Source organism: Barbus barbus, assembly GCF_936440315.1.
Source record: "Barbus barbus genome assembly, chromosome: 30".
In the NCBI taxonomy this organism is placed as follows: Eukaryota; Metazoa; Chordata; class Actinopteri; order Cypriniformes; family Cyprinidae; genus Barbus; species Barbus barbus.
Genome location: NC_136758.1, coordinates 24358041 through 24376304, shown reverse-complemented (window position 1 = coordinate 24376304; position 18264 = coordinate 24358041). Strand labels below are relative to the sequence as shown.

At 36.4% G+C, this 18264-nt stretch overlaps 1 protein-coding gene and 1 pseudogene across 2 annotated transcripts in view; both read left to right on the top strand.

Annotated features, from left to right (window-relative positions):
• Positions 1 to 1225: 1225 nt before the first annotated feature.
• Positions 1226 to 6589, top strand: LOC306850452 (dynein regulatory complex protein 8-like; annotated as a pseudogene). The gene is made up of 7 exons: positions 1226 to 1242; positions 2329 to 2408; positions 2556 to 2628; positions 2702 to 2808; positions 6013 to 6055; positions 6231 to 6297; positions 6471 to 6589. The product of its transcript is annotated as a dynein regulatory complex protein 8-like (transcript).
• Positions 6590 to 8566: 1977 nt separating this feature from the next.
• Positions 8567 to 18264, top strand: part of LOC306849973 (kinesin-like protein KIF26B) — a 42476-nt gene continuing 32778 nt past the window's right edge. The window contains exons 1-2 of the mRNA XM_079385371.1: positions 8567 to 8979; positions 9210 to 9596. Coding sequence (XP_079241497.1) covers positions 8923 to 8979; positions 9210 to 9596 — 444 coding nt within the window. The 5' untranslated portion in view covers positions 8567 to 8922. The remainder of the gene's footprint in view (positions 8980 to 9209; positions 9597 to 18264) is intronic.

Genomic DNA, 18264 nt, shown 5'->3' with positions numbered 1-18264 from the left:
CAGACGTTACACCTCAAATGTATGAAATATGAGCAGGAAGAGCAGGTTAATAGCGGACTGTCCGGAGACGCTCGATGCGGTCACTGATGGAGCAGAACGGGGCCAGATGAGCCTTATATAATCTACCGTAATACACATGATGCATGAGCAAAATACCGTAAACATCGCTACAGCTCTATATAGCTTATGCATAGGAGGAAATATCAGCAAATATTATGCTACTGTTTATAACATAAAATGTAGCATAAGAAAAAAAGGTTCATATTATATTGTTAATATACTTGTATGTTAATATATATATATATATATATATATATATATATATATATACATAGCCTATATAATATATTAACTAAGTATATTAACAATATAATATTAACCTTTTTTCTTAAAGGCTATATGCTACATTTTATGTTATAAACAGTAGCATAATATTTTAATATTGATAATAATGTCAATACTGATAATATTGATAATTGAATATTGACTAATTTAAATACTAATTAAATATTACAGTATCATTATATTCTATTCAATGCCACAAAATCACGTAAAAGGGTAACACTTTACAATAAGGGTACATGAATAATCATGTGCTAATGCCTAAATTAATACTTAATTCATCACATACTAATGATTATTAAAGGACTTAACTAATTATGAACTATCCTTAACTATGACTGGAGTCATACGGACTCATGCATGAATAACAGCAGCCTTAACTAGCCTTACATGTTTGATAGTTAATGCATTAATTAGCATTTATGGGTAAATTAAAACAAACAGCTTCTTTAAGAAGGAATAAGAAATACTCTGACTTTGAAATTAATTTAAATTATTGAATACTATCATAATTTGAGCATTTGACATCTTCAGCTTTGTCATAAACATTATTGTGTGGCAATGGATGAGTTGATCCTCCTCATCAAAAACACTAAATACACTAATGACTGAGCTTGTCTGTTTTATGTTCTTTCCCTTTAAACTCACCTATTGTGATTTATACACGGATTAATAAAAAATTAAAACCCAAAACCCACCAAGAACATTTGAAGAACAATTCCTAAAGATATGCTCAAACTGGAAAGAGTTCACTGTCCATCCAGACACAGCCGTGATGATCCTGTTCCTCCACTTTCTGACTTCTTGAAGATCCACACAGCATCTCTTAACCGGGCTGAATACTCAGTGTGTTAGTACATGTGTGTTTGATAGAAAGCACAGCATGAATCATGAGCTGAGGTCAGTAAGTAGTTAACGGTGAATTCATTATGATTGGGCCCTCTCAAGTAAAGTCATGTCAAAATCAACTTTAACAAGCCATAAGTTGATGTTAGTTAATGGGTAGTTAAAATGAGTTAGTGATGTTGGGCTAATCATGCTAGAATCATGCTAATCATGCTAGAAACATGCTAACGGCATGCTAGTAACATGCTAATCATGCTAGCGACATCCTAGTAGCATGCAAATCATGCTGGCGACACGCTAATCATGCTAGAAACATGCTAGCGACATACTAGTTACTTGTTAATCATGCTAGCAACATGCTAATCACTTGCTAATCTTGCTAGCAACATTCTAATCATGTTAGAAACATGCTAGCGACATGCTAGTAACTTGCTAATCATCATTTCTGACAGACTGTATTGCCTTTAAAGCATTCAAACTTTAAGCTTTTAAAACTACTTTAAACTTCAAACTATTTCAGACTGCAAACCATAAAACTTTTTAAACTTCTTAAACTTTTCAAACTTTCTGGTCCGCTTTCTCAAGCCAACTTAAAGTTTGTCTTGACAAACTTTTTATCTAGTTAAGTATTAATTTAGGCATTAGTACATGATTATTCATGTACCCTTATTGTAAAGTGTGACCCACAAAAGTAGTACATTAACATATCAACATTGCCAGAGAACTTAATTTCCCAAAAACTTTTCTTAAAGGTTAACATATGTATGCTGCATTTGAGAGAAATTTGGTTTTCAAAACAATTACAGTCAGTTTGCATATGTACATAAAATGCAGTTAATAAATAAATACAGTTCAGATATGGCAAATAATAAACAAACTATTTTATATATTGTTTAGTATAATATTAAATATTACAAATTTAAAAATGGTCAAATTTAATACCTGTTGAGGTGTCGTTTTATTTATTTATTAATTTTTTCTTAAAGGTTAGATCAGACAGCACAAGACTTCCCGGTTGCTTGGAAATAAAAGAAAATTAAGTGCATTAAATAATGTTACATAGGATAAAGAAGTAACTAAGACGTCCAAAAACGCATTGTTTTGTAGCATTTTCTGAAATACATCATTTCCTTTTGTCAGAAACTATTATAACAGAAACTCGAAGAGGATAAGTAATGCCTTTGACGTGACCACGAATCCAACAAGACTGTTGATGTCAGGTAAAATTTCAGTTTTCAGATTTCACTATCCTTGATTTATTTCATGCTTTAGTAACTTATTATCTTCAGATTTGCTCTCTGACAGCTGTTTATGCCCTACATATGAGGGTTACTTTAGTTTAACACTGATATTTTTCATTGTAAAAGGGAAATAGGCACCATTATCCGTTCACTTGGCTGTTTCCCATCAGAAGCTGATTTGCATGATATTATTGCTGAGGTTAGTGGTTTGAACTACAGTCGGTTCATTTGCAGGCTGAGTAGATAAGTATGATATGTGACTGTTTCTACAGCTAGAAGAAGAAGAGCCCACTGGGTTTGTACGCTATGAGAAGTTTCTTCCAACTATGACTAAGATCCTGCTGGAGCGCAAGACTGTAAGACTGTCGCTGAGAGTGAAGTGATTAGGATCAATTGGATAAATTATAATAATCTTGAGCTAAATACAACTAAATACATCTTGCAAAAATACAAATAATCAGACATCCCTGCCAAAACAAATAGTTTTTAATGGAAATGATTATTTTTGGTTTTCTGTGTAAATTACAATCACGGGGGGGCAACCGTGGCCTAATGGTTAGAGAGTCGGACTTGTAACTCGAAGGTTGCAGGTTCGAGTCTCAGATCCGGCAGGGATTGTAGGTGGGGGGAGTGAATGTCCAGCGCTCTCACCACCTTCAATACCACGACTGAGGTGAGACCCTTGAGCAAGGCACAGAACCCCCAACTGCTCCCCAGGGGCCACAGCATTGGCTGCACACTGCTCCGGGTGTGAGTTCACAGTGTGTGTGTGTGTGTTTGTTCACTTCTCACTGCTGTGTGTGTGCACTTGGATGGATTCAATGCAGAGCACAATTCCAAGTATGGGACACCATACTTGGCCACATTCTTTCCTTTTTCAAATTCTGATATATACTTATGCATTTGTTTTCCTTTTTAACTGTAACAAGTTCAAGTTTATGTGTATAGCGCTTTTTACAATACAAATCGTTGCAAAGCTGCTCTACAGGAAATTAAGTTTCCACAATATATTTATATATTGCAGAACCTTAATGTTATTAACTTATGGCAAAATTTGGTAATTCTGTATGTTGTCTGAGCTTTGGCATCCTCTGGAGGTCCTCTGAGGGGTTGGCATCATCTTTCTCAGGTGTTCGGTCATCTCAGATCATTTAAGGGTTGGATCCAGACTGAAGCTTGTCATTCCTAGTTATCATGGGATGTTAATCCCGTGACAGAAACAGAGAAACCAGTAGAGACATAATTAGCATAGCTGCTGTTCCATCTAAGCAAAAATTATTTGTTCAACCCAAGCTAAAGAATAATAATAATGTACATTTGATCAGATATAACTGCAGTACAAGATTATAAGATGCATTATGTGAATGCTTGGCTAAAGAGATGTGTCTTTAATCTAGATTTAAACAGAGAGAGTGTGTCTGAACCCCGGACGTTATCAGGAAGGCTATTCCAGAGTTTGGGAGCCAAATGTGAAAAGGTCTACCTCCTTTAGTGGACTTTGCTATCCTAGGTACTACCAAAAGTCCAGAGTTTTGCGACCTTAGAGAGCGGGTTGGATTGTAGCGTGGTAGAAGACAAGTTAGGTACGCAGGAGCTAAACCATTTAGGGCCTTATAGGCAAGTAATATTATTTTGTAAATGATATGGAACTGAATAGGTAGCCAATGCAGAGACTGTAAAATTGGGGTAATATGATCATATTTTCTTGACCTGGTAAGAACTCTAGCTGCTGTATTTTGGACTATCTGTAGCTTGTTTATTGAAGATGCAGGACAACCAGCTAGCAGTGCATTACAATAGTCCAGTCTAGAGGTCATGAATGCATGATTTTCTGCATCAGAAACAGGTAGCATATTTCGAAGCTTGGCAATGTTTCTAAGATGGAGGAATGCTGTTTTTGTAACATGGGAAATATGATTTTCAAAGGACAAGTTGCTGTCTAATATAACACCCAGATTTTTGACTTTAGAGGACGTAACAATGCATCCGTCTAGTTGCAAATTGTAGTCCAAGAGATTCTGTGTACCGTTTTTTGGTCCAATAAGTAATATCTCTGTCTTACCTGAATTTAATAGGAGGAAATTATTGGTCATCCAATCTTTTACATTTTTTACACAATCTATTAGCTTAGATAGTTGAGAAGTTTCATCTGGTCTTGGATCAAATCTGATCATCGTCGCGGGCGATGTGCTGCGTACCGTCTCGATCAGGCTCCTGAAGTCCCTCTTCAGTGTCTCCTTCTGCCGCAGCTTGGTGTCGTTAACCCCCGCGTGCAGCACGACAGCACCGATAGACCGGAGGGGGAGAGGTCGTCGCCCGGGGCCTGGCTTGCGTCTTCCGCTGCTGGTGCACCCAGGGTCCGTGGCGTCCCGGCGCCGGAGTGAAGGACATCTGGGAAGATCGCGTCCTGGGTGCACAGGGTCTGTGCAGAGAAACACACGGAGTAGAGGTGTTGGGAGTGTTAGCAGCGTGCTGTATACTTACCCCGGACTTGTGAGCGTCAGCCCGGGATGTTTCCAGCGCTCTCTCCGCTCTCTCAGCTGGGCCTGCTTCTCCACCAGGTCGCGGATCTGCTTCTCCATGGCCTCTAGCTCCAGCTGCACCGAATGCAGCTCTAATGTGTCCTCACCTGCACTCAAAGGTAGACACAAATCCGCCATTTAAGCAAGTAACAGTGAAACAATGGTAATGTGTGTGAATAGAGTATTAGCAATCTAAGCGAGATTAGCGGCAGCCACGCTGCTGATGCTAACGAGCTATAAGCTAATAGCAGACTCGAGAAATCAAAATAAAACTAGTGATAACAAGGCGCTCTGATTGGTTTTGTTTTAGAATGCTATAGGGGATATATTCACACGTTATAGAAACGAAAATGATAGTGTATAAAATTGTTTTTAAGATAGAAAATAGACGATAAAGAATCAACTTGATGGAGCTCAAACTCAAAACACGCAGTCACAAATCAGCGCATGCGTGTCAACTGATTGAGTTGTTATTGTTCATTGAAACGAAAACTGCTAAAAATCATTTTGTTAATAGAAATAAAGCTGAAACTAAAATAAAGTAAACATTAGATAAAAAAAAGTGAACTTTAAAAAGCTTTGAAAGAAAAAACGTGCCTTGACAACTAAATAAAATAAATAAGTTAAAGTACTAAAATTACTAACATAAAAATACATTAAAGTTAAATAAAAATGCTTTTAAATATTATTAAAAAATAGGCAAATGCACATTAAAAATACTAAAACAAACTCAATTTTAAATAAAAAACCTGAAAAATAAAAGTTGAAAATTGAAAATATTAGAAATGCTTTAAAGTTATATAAAAATAATTATAAAATAATACTGGTCATTGAGCACCTGGTCAGTGTGCACATTTAACAAACAATTTACAACTATTAAGACTTTTCCAATTGTACATCCAAAAACATGCACAGGACAAGATCAGACATGCCCAAACAATATGCTAAAAATCCTTAAATAAAGTTTTTTCAGCTGTGAAACCTAGATGAACCACATTATACATTTTTGATTGAAAAGTCCATTGGTGACAATTTTAGCTCTGCTTTCTTTTTTATTGCAGGTTCCGTCCTATTACAGAAGACCAGCTCCTTCAGGCCTTTGAGGTGCCTAATGCTCTGACAACTAAATATTTTTGCTATTCTTGTTTTGTTGTTTGAATTTACCTTGAATGCACTACAGAGAAGAAAAGACTTCAAAAACGTTAAATTGGATATAAAGATGAAGATCTCAGACCAATGGAATGAATTAATGTAATGGTGCTGTTATCTCTTTTTAAAGGTGTTAGATCAACAGAAAAAAGGACACTTGGAACCAGAGGAACTGACCAAATATTTAACACAAGAAGGTACAGTATGTTCATGTGTAACTATTGGAAATAGTGGTTTGCATTTTAGTTTAAGCTTCTAATATTTTGAAATCAGTGTGCAATGCTCATTTGTCAGACGATTTAACAATACAAGGAATCCACAAACGTTCAGTAATTCAGAAGTTTTTAATTTTTCTTCCTTTCTTTTGAAGGAGAGCCCTTTACACGGGAAGAGATGGATGAAATGCTGTCTGCAGCTGTTGATCCTGATAAAAATGTCATTCTCTACAAGGACTTTGTGAGCATGATGACTTTTGATGAAACTCGATGATGGCTGACGGCATGATATGATCGAACAAATAAGTATTTTTATAGCGTTAGGATCAAAAATCATCCATAATAAATGATATACTGCACAATTTATTTGGACTTTTTACCTATGGTAGATATCATTACTGGTGTCCATAATGCCCTAATACTCTTTGCTTAATAAATAGTTTGCAAAATTACACAGTATGATATTTTACCCTATTCATAATTATTCAAATAGCCTTTAAAGTGGAGAATGTGTGCAAGGTGTTTCATACACTGATTAATCATTCTCACTATTAATTAGGCAGGTTTTCTAAGGCCAGTTGTGTATCTGAGAGCCTCATTATAAAGTCAGTGTGTGGTGTCTTTCTTCTGTCAGTTTCATTAGCAAACTCTGATACTGCAGGTTTTGTGAAGGGGTGGTATATTCCTGCAGCTCATTTTTTTCCTAATTAACCTGTGCCCCATGAGTACGTCTGTGTGGGGGAGAGAACGGGAACAGAACTGCCTGAACTGAAGCACATTACTTATGAAGGCCTTTAGAGAATGCAATCATAAAAGTTGCATACTGGTGGCATGGCAAATTATAATCTAATATTTTTTAGATTATAATCTAAAAAATAGTGATCAGAAAATCACTCATTTTACATTATAGTTGAACATTTGTTTTCTGAGTTTACTTTATCTACATACCTTACACAACAACGATATGCATAACTCTTAGAGAATAGTGTAAAAACTAAATATACTGTATTTTAACTGTAACCTTAGAAACCCAAAGTGCATGAAGTATTGTGCACAATATTGTAAAAACTAGAAAAGGCTGCAATAACCATAATCAGCATTTCCTGTTTGTGTAAACTTTTTTTATGTATCTTAAAGTAAAGATGAAGATTCAGTGGTCCAAAAGGGATATATTAACAACTATTCTGGGCAATACTAAGTGTTTAGGTTTATGACAGTTTCCTGTTTGTTTATGCTAAGGTTATATATGTCTGTGTATCTTGTCTTAAATATAACTGATAAAACATTACTGTTTCATTTGGTTAAAAGCTGATGGTCGTTTGCTTATTTCTTATTGCAAGAGTCTCTCGTGAAGCAGTGGGTTGTAGTTGGGGAGTGTTTATTTTAGATGTGTGAGCAGTAGGTGGCGCTGCTTACCCATACTTATAAAATGTCCCTTCAAATTCCTGCTGAACTAACAATACAACCCAAACAATGCTGGCTATTTGTTTTCATTCCAATTCAAAACAACATTCGGTCAGTTAAGAAATATTGCCATAGCCTCTATTGCAAAATGACTTTCTAATGTTTGTTGTTGGTTTCATAATTAGTATATAGGCTACTTGATTCAAATGGCATGTTTGCAGACATGTTTGTAAGCAATTGAAGATTTTTGAGCATTTAACCTGGCACACTTTATAATATATTTTAATACAAAAAAAAAAATATTATACAATTTTAAATACATTTTACAATAATATTGTTTAATATTGCTATTATTATGCTCCAAAACAGTGTATTGATTTAATTTGCGTTTTAACTATAAAACTCTCGAATCATTGCAGGGTGCGAATTATAGGGTGTGGTGGTTGTAATCAAAAGTGCATTTTTACATTTATATAGTTTATATGCGTTTTAAAACAACTTTTTTTCAGTAACCACATAAGTTAGATTAATGTTGTCGGTATTATTTATTATATATTTGCACATATAAATAAAAATAAATACGTACATAAATATATAGTTGATATTACCATCTTTGAACTTTTTACAGAACAACACTGATAGAATTTCCTAAAGTTATTCGATAATAATATCGAAATTGACTAATTTATAATGAGAGCTTGCGCTCAAGTCGGTCGTCGTAGTTTAGTTTAGCATGTGGTACACTCCCACATGTCAGTCAGTAGATCTCGGACGTGCTATTCGCTGAGAGGCGCGGAGGAGGCGTGGCCAGTCTACCCAGAGACAGATGTGTGCGCTCCTCTGGAGTGAGAGCAGCGCAGAGATCAGTCCTCTACTGTCAGCCTGCGCTTCACACAAGTCCATATGCATGGGAAAATGCGCCTGTGCTGGGATGCTGTGAAATCTAAAGCACTGCACATGGATTCAGCATATCACAGAGCATAAGAAAGAACGGGATAATCCACTGCTGGACATTTCAGATTGGACCATCTGTTATTCATATTCCACTGTGGAAGATGGATAGATTTCTGCATGGTACTAGTCGCTGAAACTGGACTTCAGAAGGGCTACTGAACTGACCAGAGATTGATTTTTGGATCTTTTGGCTGTGGATGTAACAGGGAGCACAGTTATTTCAACAGTCCCTCTGTATCAGGCTTTATCATGACCTCTCTAACAGGGAATAAAGACAGATCTGGGACCAGGAGTAGAAAATATGGGGTAAGTTTATTAAACTGATATTTATTAGAGCTATTTTATGTAAAGGTATGCGCATATTCAGGGCAATAAAATATCTTTAAGTGAGGAAAAGCGACAATCTATTTCAATATTAAACTCAGTATGCAATTTAATAAACCACTTTGCACACTTTTTTCACATTTACCATATCTGTAACCCAGACATTAATGTTTCAATCACTGCTTTTCGTCCTCAACTATCATTTCTTGCAGATGACCGATTCATCCCCTACGAAGTCAGCATCGTTCTCTCCTGAAACCTGGTACCGAAAAGCTTATGAGGAGTCCCGTAGCGCCAGTCGCCCGGTCCCTGAAGGTGCGGGCTCCATGCCTGGGTCCTCTGGAACCCCTTCCCCCGGATCAGGAATATCATCCCCGGGCTCTTTCTCCGGCTCACCTGTTACGATATCTCCTGGAATCAGCACCGGTTCGCCCGGTTCCCTAGGCGGATCTCCAGGGTTCGGCACTGGTTCTCCTGCCTCAGGTAGCGGGAGCTCACCTGGTTCTGATCGGGGCATCTGGTGCGAGAACTGCAACGCTCGGCTGGTGGAGCTGAAGAGGCAGGCATTAAAACTCATTCCCGGACCCTACTCTAGCAAGGTAGGCTGATAGATACTAAGTCGCATAAGTATATTCTGAAATCAGTTTTTTGATATGGTAGCTAATGCGTCATGAAGATACAAATGACATCGGATATCCATGCTGAAGTGTGATATATGAGCTCCAGTGTTGCAGTGCGTAATTTTGGACAAGAAATCTTGGAGTAGCTAACCAATAAATGCACAACGTGAAGATTTCAAACAAGAATTAAATTAGATTTTTTCGTGCACTGCTATTTATCGATTTATCATAGTATGGTTGTTCTCAGTTCTCGCTATTCAAGATTTCAAGAGTTTTTATATGTCACATACACATTGTCACATACACATACATGTTTTGCTATAGCAAAACATATCGCAGCTTACAAAATAAAGAATAAAATAGATAAAGAGGAATAAAAAATTGCAATTTTGCATTAAACTATTTGAAAAAACAGAAGTGTTGCACATGAGGGGCGGAGTGCTGAACCCAATTAAGGCACTGCAGCATGTTGCAGATCCACTATCGCTATTATTCCAGTGCGCTCCCAGGAGTCTGAGGTCATTTTCAAACTAGCCAAAGGGGGCGAAATTAATTGCTGACTAACAGCTTTTTCCTTTGGTTTAAGAAGAGTGTAAAGTGAAACAGATTGTGTAAAGAAACACGTCATACCATGATGTGGCTTTGGTGGCGAGCATGAGCGCTCAGAGAAGCGCATTTATGATTAATTATCCCTTATGATTAGTTTTTCGGTTTTGGCTTGGAGCACCTGGTAGTAGGCTACTGCACCAGAACTTGGTGTTGATTTACACAAGAGCTCAAATCATGAGCACAAAGTATATATAGGTAAATATGCAGTGCGTAATTGGATGCATGTGTGCGTAAATATCAAGTTTCGCCGTGTGCTCATTTCATTTTCAGCGTCTAATACCGGGGGCTGTGCATAAGCAGACAAGGCGGTATGATTTACACCTAGAAAGAAATGGTTTATACGGATAAACCCTACCTTTTTATATTTTTGTTCAATGTTTTTTATTTTAATTTATTTATTTATTTTTGCGCCCCATGGAAACCAAAGCACAGTTTGTCTAATTCAATAAATATCCATTAAGAAAAACAGGGGGCGCTGTGCTTTCACAAACAATGTGATATGGATATTCAGTATCCGTACAGTATTTGATACCATACTATCATTTCTATGCATTGCTATATATATATATATATATATATATATATATATATACTATATAGCTCCTCTGCTTGTGTTAAGATGTTACATGTTAACGTGGTCACAGTTGCAATGCTTTCAATTAAAGGAACACAAACATATGGCATCTATTATGTTCTTCATTTCAATAATTGCACCGTTTATCTTTTTTTTAAAAAAAAGGCCCTCAGTAGTCCAAAACATCACATTTAGATCTTCTTATCATGGGCTGTGTCTCAGTTCATATCATAAACCTCTGTGTGTGTATTAATATAATTATTATTACTAAAAGTTGCATTTTGATGTTTTTAAAGAGCACCATTGATCTGGTGTGGCTGTGGCTCGTGTTTCAGACCTGCTGTTGGTCTCCAGATTTTATGGCCACTTCTGCCAGCTGCAAGTGACCTGGAGGTGCCCATTAAAATGAGCTGGAGGAGGAGGGGCTGATGGGAAGGAGAGGGGATCACTGGAGAGCAGGGTGGCCATGAGAGTGCTCTTTAAGCCAGAGGCAATTTTAAAGTAGACGTTACTGAGTGTTTGGGCTTTTCTCTGCAGGATCTTCACCCACATGGTGATTAGTGAGCAGTGTTGTGACTTGAACTGAAGGGTAAAGCCTCATTCTGATATATGATCCATCTGGAGATCTTGCAGTAGCCTATGCTGCGTTCCATTGCACTCTGGAAGGAACATTTTCTAAAAATCCTTCTAAAAAAAGTGCAATAGAGTAGAGGAGTAGAGGATAGTGATGAACATTGACTTATAAAGCTCAAATAAAACTCAAAGTTCCTACATTGTTTGATGCTAAAAACTGTTTAGCAAACATTTGCAGAGTCAAGTGTTTAAAACATGGTAAATGATGATCTGTTGATGATCTTATTCATGCAGAATAAATGTTAGCATCACTCTTAAACATTCCATGAAGAACCTTTAACAGCCAAGTTTTCCATTGCACAAAAAACACATAGAAGAACCATTTTGGGTTCTTCAAAGAACCTTTATTTTTAAGAGTGAAGGTTCTTTATTATGGAAAAATAATATTTTTAATAATCTGAAGGATCTTTTTCCATAATAAAGAACCTTCACTCTTAAAAATAAAGGTTCTTTATTATGGAAAAAGATCCTTCAGATTATTAAAATCCTCTTTCCCTTAAAAAAATGGTTCTTTTAAGAACGGTTCACTGAAAGGTTCTTTTGGAGCCCAAAATGATTCTTCTATTTCCATTTGAAATAGGAATATCCCACATCCAACTGTAAATGTAATGCAGAATACTGGAACAGTAGTAGCCTATAGCTCACCGAACTTGTGCTGTGGGACTTGCTGCGTTGTGAACATCCCCTAGGGTTCGTTTAGATTACACCGGCTGAACAGAAGCATGTTCATTTCAATCAGAGCACTGTTGCCACGGCAGCAACACGTTATGGGTGTGAGCTTCATACATATTTCACGTTTAATGCTCTTTTTATGCCTCTCAGGTGAGCAAGGCATTATCATATAAAGAGGTCGCTTTTTCGCTACGGACTAATAGGAATAAACAGGAAAGGGTTGCTGACATCGGCTCAATTCAGCCGGCGTTCTACTGTAAATGGCACTCCCTCCTGTCCAGTGGCAGGCTTTGTCTCAGCGCCAGGGTGTAATGGTGTCACTAGGGCAGATATGAATACAGCTCAGCGATGGGAGAACCGAACATGCATGTCTCTGTAGGATTTGGTGTGCTTGTTTGGGGAGCACAGATTACTTCTTGTTGGAAATGACTGTGAATTATATATTGCGGCTTTAAAGAATGTGTCCTGCTTATAACAATAGAGGATTGTTGACAGTCAATGGAAGTCAAAGCTGTTTATAGGTTGAAACTGTTTGGATTCACAACAACATGGTCCAGTGCTTTATGAACCATTCATTTCTGGTTTTTACAGCTGAAGGTCTCACAGCAAGAAATGGTTAGTCTTAAATGCCTGCTCTTTTCATGGGGATGAAATGTTGATAGGTTACATTTTTATGCAGAGGCAGAGGTTTGCTACTCTATTACAGCTTGAAGCTTTTGCAGGGCTTTGAATAAACTGGGTTTTGCTTCTTTTGTTATAATATGTTGATATTTGGTTAAATATAGGTTCTGGTGTCAGGTGACCAAAATTTTATGTCAGGACAATGTCAACGTCAATTTGGCATTGAATATGACGACTTGATATTTTGTTGGTTTTAAGATTCAGTGTCTTCCAATCGATCCATGCAACATCATATTGACTTCAAATATTGACATAGAGTCACAAGGTGTGGTTATCAAAACCCAGTGTCTGCTAAAAATTATGAGATTAACATCCACAATGTCAAATTCAAGTTCAGGATATTAAGTGCCTAAAATTCAACTCTTGTTCTAAGTTGGAGCTTGATGTAACAACAATGTTATGTTTTGACATAGCTCATTATGAATTTCAAATACCAAACAAGCAAACATTTTGACGATCATTTTCAACCAAAATGTGATGCCTACCCAACGCTGGAGCTTGATATCAATCAAACGGCGGGTCTGCAACACATTTTCCCCACCTTTGGTGTTCAAAGACTTACTGGATGTTACTTTGACATCAAGTGCCAGCTGGGATTGGTCTTACTTAGACTTTTATTCACATACAATGAGAGTAATGAGAAACGTTTGAGTTTATATTTTGTTTGCGGGCTTGGTGTCTTGGTAAATCTAAGCGCAGTTAGACATTGAGATTTTTTTCATAACTCCAGAGGGAACTTTTTTTCCCAAGCAAAATTTTAAATGAAAGTTACTCTGTACTTAAACTTATTGCAGTTTATGAGACACAACTGATATATTAAAGATCTCTATTGGTACGCCTGCTGCTGAATGTCAACCTGAAGATGTTGGGGAATATTTTCGAGATTTGTGTGTGTGTGTGTAATACAACACTTTCTCAGATAATAATTACATCATTATGATGCAGAACAGCATCCATGACCCATAAGCACTACTCTCACAGTGCCAAATGCAGCAGATGTTTAAACCCACTGTAGGTTTTGCGGAGTGGGTGGTTTGTTTTTTAGTGAAACTGAAAACTGTGTTTCAAGAGTCCAGTCAGGTTGCTTGTGTACCCCTTAATCACTGCCAGCACTTCCTCCAAAGCATGAAGGCCTGTAATCCACCCCAGAACCAAGTCAGAGAAAACACCAGGTTCTCCCCCTTGAACATGGGCAATCGATCTCACAGGGATTAGCTGGACCGAGCCGGATCGAAGTTCTCCATGATCAAAGCAGAACTGCCTTGAAGGAGGATACCGCCTGGTTCGGTAGAGCCGAGATTTGATCAGCAGTGCTGGTTCACATTAGTCACTCGTGGCTTTGCCATTGTGTGGAAATAGAATAAAAGATTTCGACAGACTTGTGAAATGCATCTCTGGAGACTGGATGGCTTGATGTGTTGAATGTGTAGGTTTCAGCCTACAGCTGCAGTTCTGAGTATGGATTTTGTGCTCACAAGGAAAGTATTGCAAGAATGCACACCGTTTTCTCAACTGTTACCGGAAAACTCACTAGATACCTTTGAAGAATTTTGCAATGCAAGTATTAATAAAAAAAAAAAATGCATGTTGTTTTTTCATCGTGTCCAACTGAATGCATTTAGCATTTTTTGTTTTTGTTTTTGTTTAGTGGCCTTTTAAACATTGAATTGCCACTTTATTTTTTGAAGCTTGCTGGATGTGGTTATTTACTATGACGTTTTTGACTAAATGCCATGGCATGTCCTTTGTGCTCAGCTGATTTATAAAGGATGATGGAAACTCAGTCAGTATGAAACTGAAAGTTCCTAAAGAATCACAGCTAGATTAAACTTGAACACAAAACAATTACTAGGATATAAATCAGGGTTTGTGAACTCCTGGAGGTTAGTTAGGGAACTGCAGTGTGTTTGTGAGTTGCTGAAAAGCTAATAATTAATTAAATCATCAGAATGTAAGATTAAAAACAAACAAACATTAATTTTTACAGACATTTGTTAACTGTACAACACAACAAAATGAAGTGCAAAATTCAAAATACAGGTAAAACACCTGTACAAAAATCAAATTCCTAATTATTCTATGTATATATAGAAAACTGTAACACTGTAAAAGCCTACAGGGTTTATGAACACATGTGCTCAAACTCATTTGTAAACAGTAGTGGTAAACCATATGTAAAGTATCTCTCATTAGCAGTGATAGTCAGCATGAACTCCACTTTACCCTTGTTGTCATACACCGCTGTGATCTCTCATGCGGTCACTGGTTTTACACATGTGGAGAGGGCCATTCGTTCTGCTTTTAACCTGAGAACAGGCCTCTGCCCCCCTACTGACCAACTCATTTTTTTTTAATTGCCCCACCACACAACAACAGGCTGTTTCCTCCACGGAAGCAGTTGATGTTGCCTGGGACATCTGCTTTGAAGCTTTGAAGCAACCCTCCATCCTGGGCTCCAAAAAACACTCTTGATAAGAACACTAGATGAAAAGAATATAAAATACAGCAAACATTTGAGAAAAAAAATGCCTACTGTGAAATTACCCAATCCACTTAACACACACCATTCAAACTTTAATAAATGAAGTCTTTAAAGGTTCATGAAACCCTAAAACACATTTTTTGAGATGTTAACATATAAGTTGCATATCAGTGAAAACAATAAAATCACTTATTATGTCTATTATTAAGGGAGAAGTAGTTATTTTTTATTTTATATTTTGTGGAGTAATTTCGTTATTCCCGATCAAAAAGCAAAGTTGAACCAACGTCATGAAAAATGACATATATGCATTAATTTGCAGGGGGGGATTGGCTGACGTGGATGGAGAGTAAGCTTCTAAGTCATCGTATTATCAGTTTATTATAAAATAATCATAGCAAATAAATAAATAAATATTATTTAATGTAATTATTTTTTATTTAAGATTCAGTTTAGAAAATAGTTTAGTTTAGTTCCACTGGCTCAAATATTACACTAACTGTATTTGCATAATAAATTGTGATTGGTCTCTTCCTGTATTAATTTTGTTTACAAAATAATTTTCCGTAAAAACCTGCAGTTTTTTTCCCCATTCAGCAAATGCATATCTTGTTTTGTATTTGTCTAAAAAAGAAGATATGGTCTTCTCCATGGTAATAAAAAGAGAAGACATTATTTGAATTATTATATTATTATTTTTTGACTGAAAAATACTAAAAACCCCATAAAGAACGTACACTATCGGTATGCGTGCAGCTTTTAACAGGTACTTTTTTCTTACTTTTTTTTTGTTTTTTTTGACATGGCATGTAATCAGCTGAATTAATTTGCATAGATGATCAGATGGAGGGGTTAGACAGAGGGGCTCCATTGTTTGGTTGAGTTCAAGGGAAACGCACACCTTTTGACAGAGAGAGATGGGGAAAACAAAACAGATGGAGTCATTCATTCTAAAATGCCATGTTTTACGAGAGGTTTAAGTGCATTCCTCTGCAAAATCAACAAGGTTAAGAGGATGAGTGAGACCGGTGTAACACAGCCCGAGAGAAAAGCTGGGTTAATTATGCTGTGAATGACGAGGGCATCGTAAAGGTCAGGAGGACAGGAAGAGACAACCGAAGATGGTGTTAGATCAGAAGAGATACATTTTTACTGGAGCTTTCTTTTCCAGCTGATCTACTGATCTACTTTTCCAATAAATTACTAATTACTAATACTACATTTTCAGATAGAAGATATATTAAAAAATTTTCATATTTAATAGATTGAAATATTTAGATATAGATATATTTTTTAATAAATTCAACTTAATAACTTGGATTGTTCGTGGCCATGTTTGTCTGACATTGCTTTTACAAGCATCTGATTATCCAAGGTTGGATCTAAAATACATTTGCAAGGACATTGTAAGAGAATGAATTACTGTATATTCACACTGTTTTTATTTGCCCTTAATGGTTTTTAACATGTAGACAGGTTAGTGAAAGTTTAAGGTGATATTATGCTTTGCTGGAGGTCATACATGCAGTAGAGGAACAGAGTGACTCGTTATTATGAATAAAGAAATGAATTAACCTCCGGATGAGCTTTAGCATGTGTCCAAATTATGATGTAGCACAGTGCTTTGTGTGATGTCAGGACAATGTCACCTTGCCCATTCCATCTCTATCGCATGGACCAGTACCTGCCAACACACACAGTCAGGTTCATCACACACACATATACAAATGAGTGCCTTTGCACCTTTCCTTGGTAAAAACCTTTAAATTCTGCTGTAACATTATAATTTTATGTGATTTTATATAGATATAATATCTCATTGGCTATGTTTACACCATGGTTGAATCTGCTCCAAATCAGTTTTGAGCAATATGTGCAGCTATACACACACACACTGGGAGTCAAAAGTTTGGAATAAATAAGATTTGTAATGTTTTTGAAAGAAGTCTCTTATTGGCTCACCAAGACTGCATTTATTTGATAAAAAAAGTAAAAAACTAATATTGTGAAATATTATACAGTTTAAAATAGCTGTTTTCCATTTGAATATATTTTAAAATGTAATTTATTCATGTGATGGCAAAGCTGAATTTTCAGCAGCCATAATTTACTCCAGACTTCAGTGTTCAATCTTAAGCTGAAAATGTATTTTTTCTTATTAATAAATTCATATTTAATATATATATATATCTATATATATATATTATAAAAATTTAAAAATATATATTTACAAATTATTAAAGTTAAGCATTAAACTAAGTAACTTGAGTATTAATGGTGAAAAAATATGTGTTTCTAAATACATACATGTTGGAAGAACGTAGAACTCAAATTTTGTGAGTGTTGCTTTGAACATTGATAGAAAGTTAATGCTATTGTTTCAAGACATAAAATGAATTGGTGTTGGAGTTTTCTTTCTTATGTTGACATTTCCAGTTGAAACAGGCTTGTTCTTATTTTCAAAATATCTTATAGTTATATCACAGCTTTTTACTTGCTAATGCTAATTAGGGCATATCGGGAAGAATTAATTTTTAATTATATTGGATAGATGAATTGGATGTAAATGAGTATAAGGTGAGTCTTCATTGGTGGTCTGTTTTACTAAAACAGAAGGCAGCAAAAATGAGCTTTGTCAATGTTTGGGATTGCACTATTAGAATATAGATGACCTCAGCTAATAGATTTGGACTCAAAGTCACTAACTCCATTTTTTAATTCCAATTACTCGTAGGTAATTTCCATTACGTTACATTATGGTGTCAGATTGCTTTTAAGACCCGCCATACATCTTTCTTGTCCTCTTTCGTTCTTTCTCTCTGTATATCTAGCTTTTTTCTCGCTCTCTGTGTTTCCCTGTCCTATCTTTTCTCCTCTCAGGTTGAAGTAATTAGTCGCATGGTTTCTGAGCAGCACTACAGAGCACAGTAACCTTGAGCTGAGGGGAATGTGAGGGAAACGAGAGCGAGAACAGAGGCAGAGAACACTCTCAGACC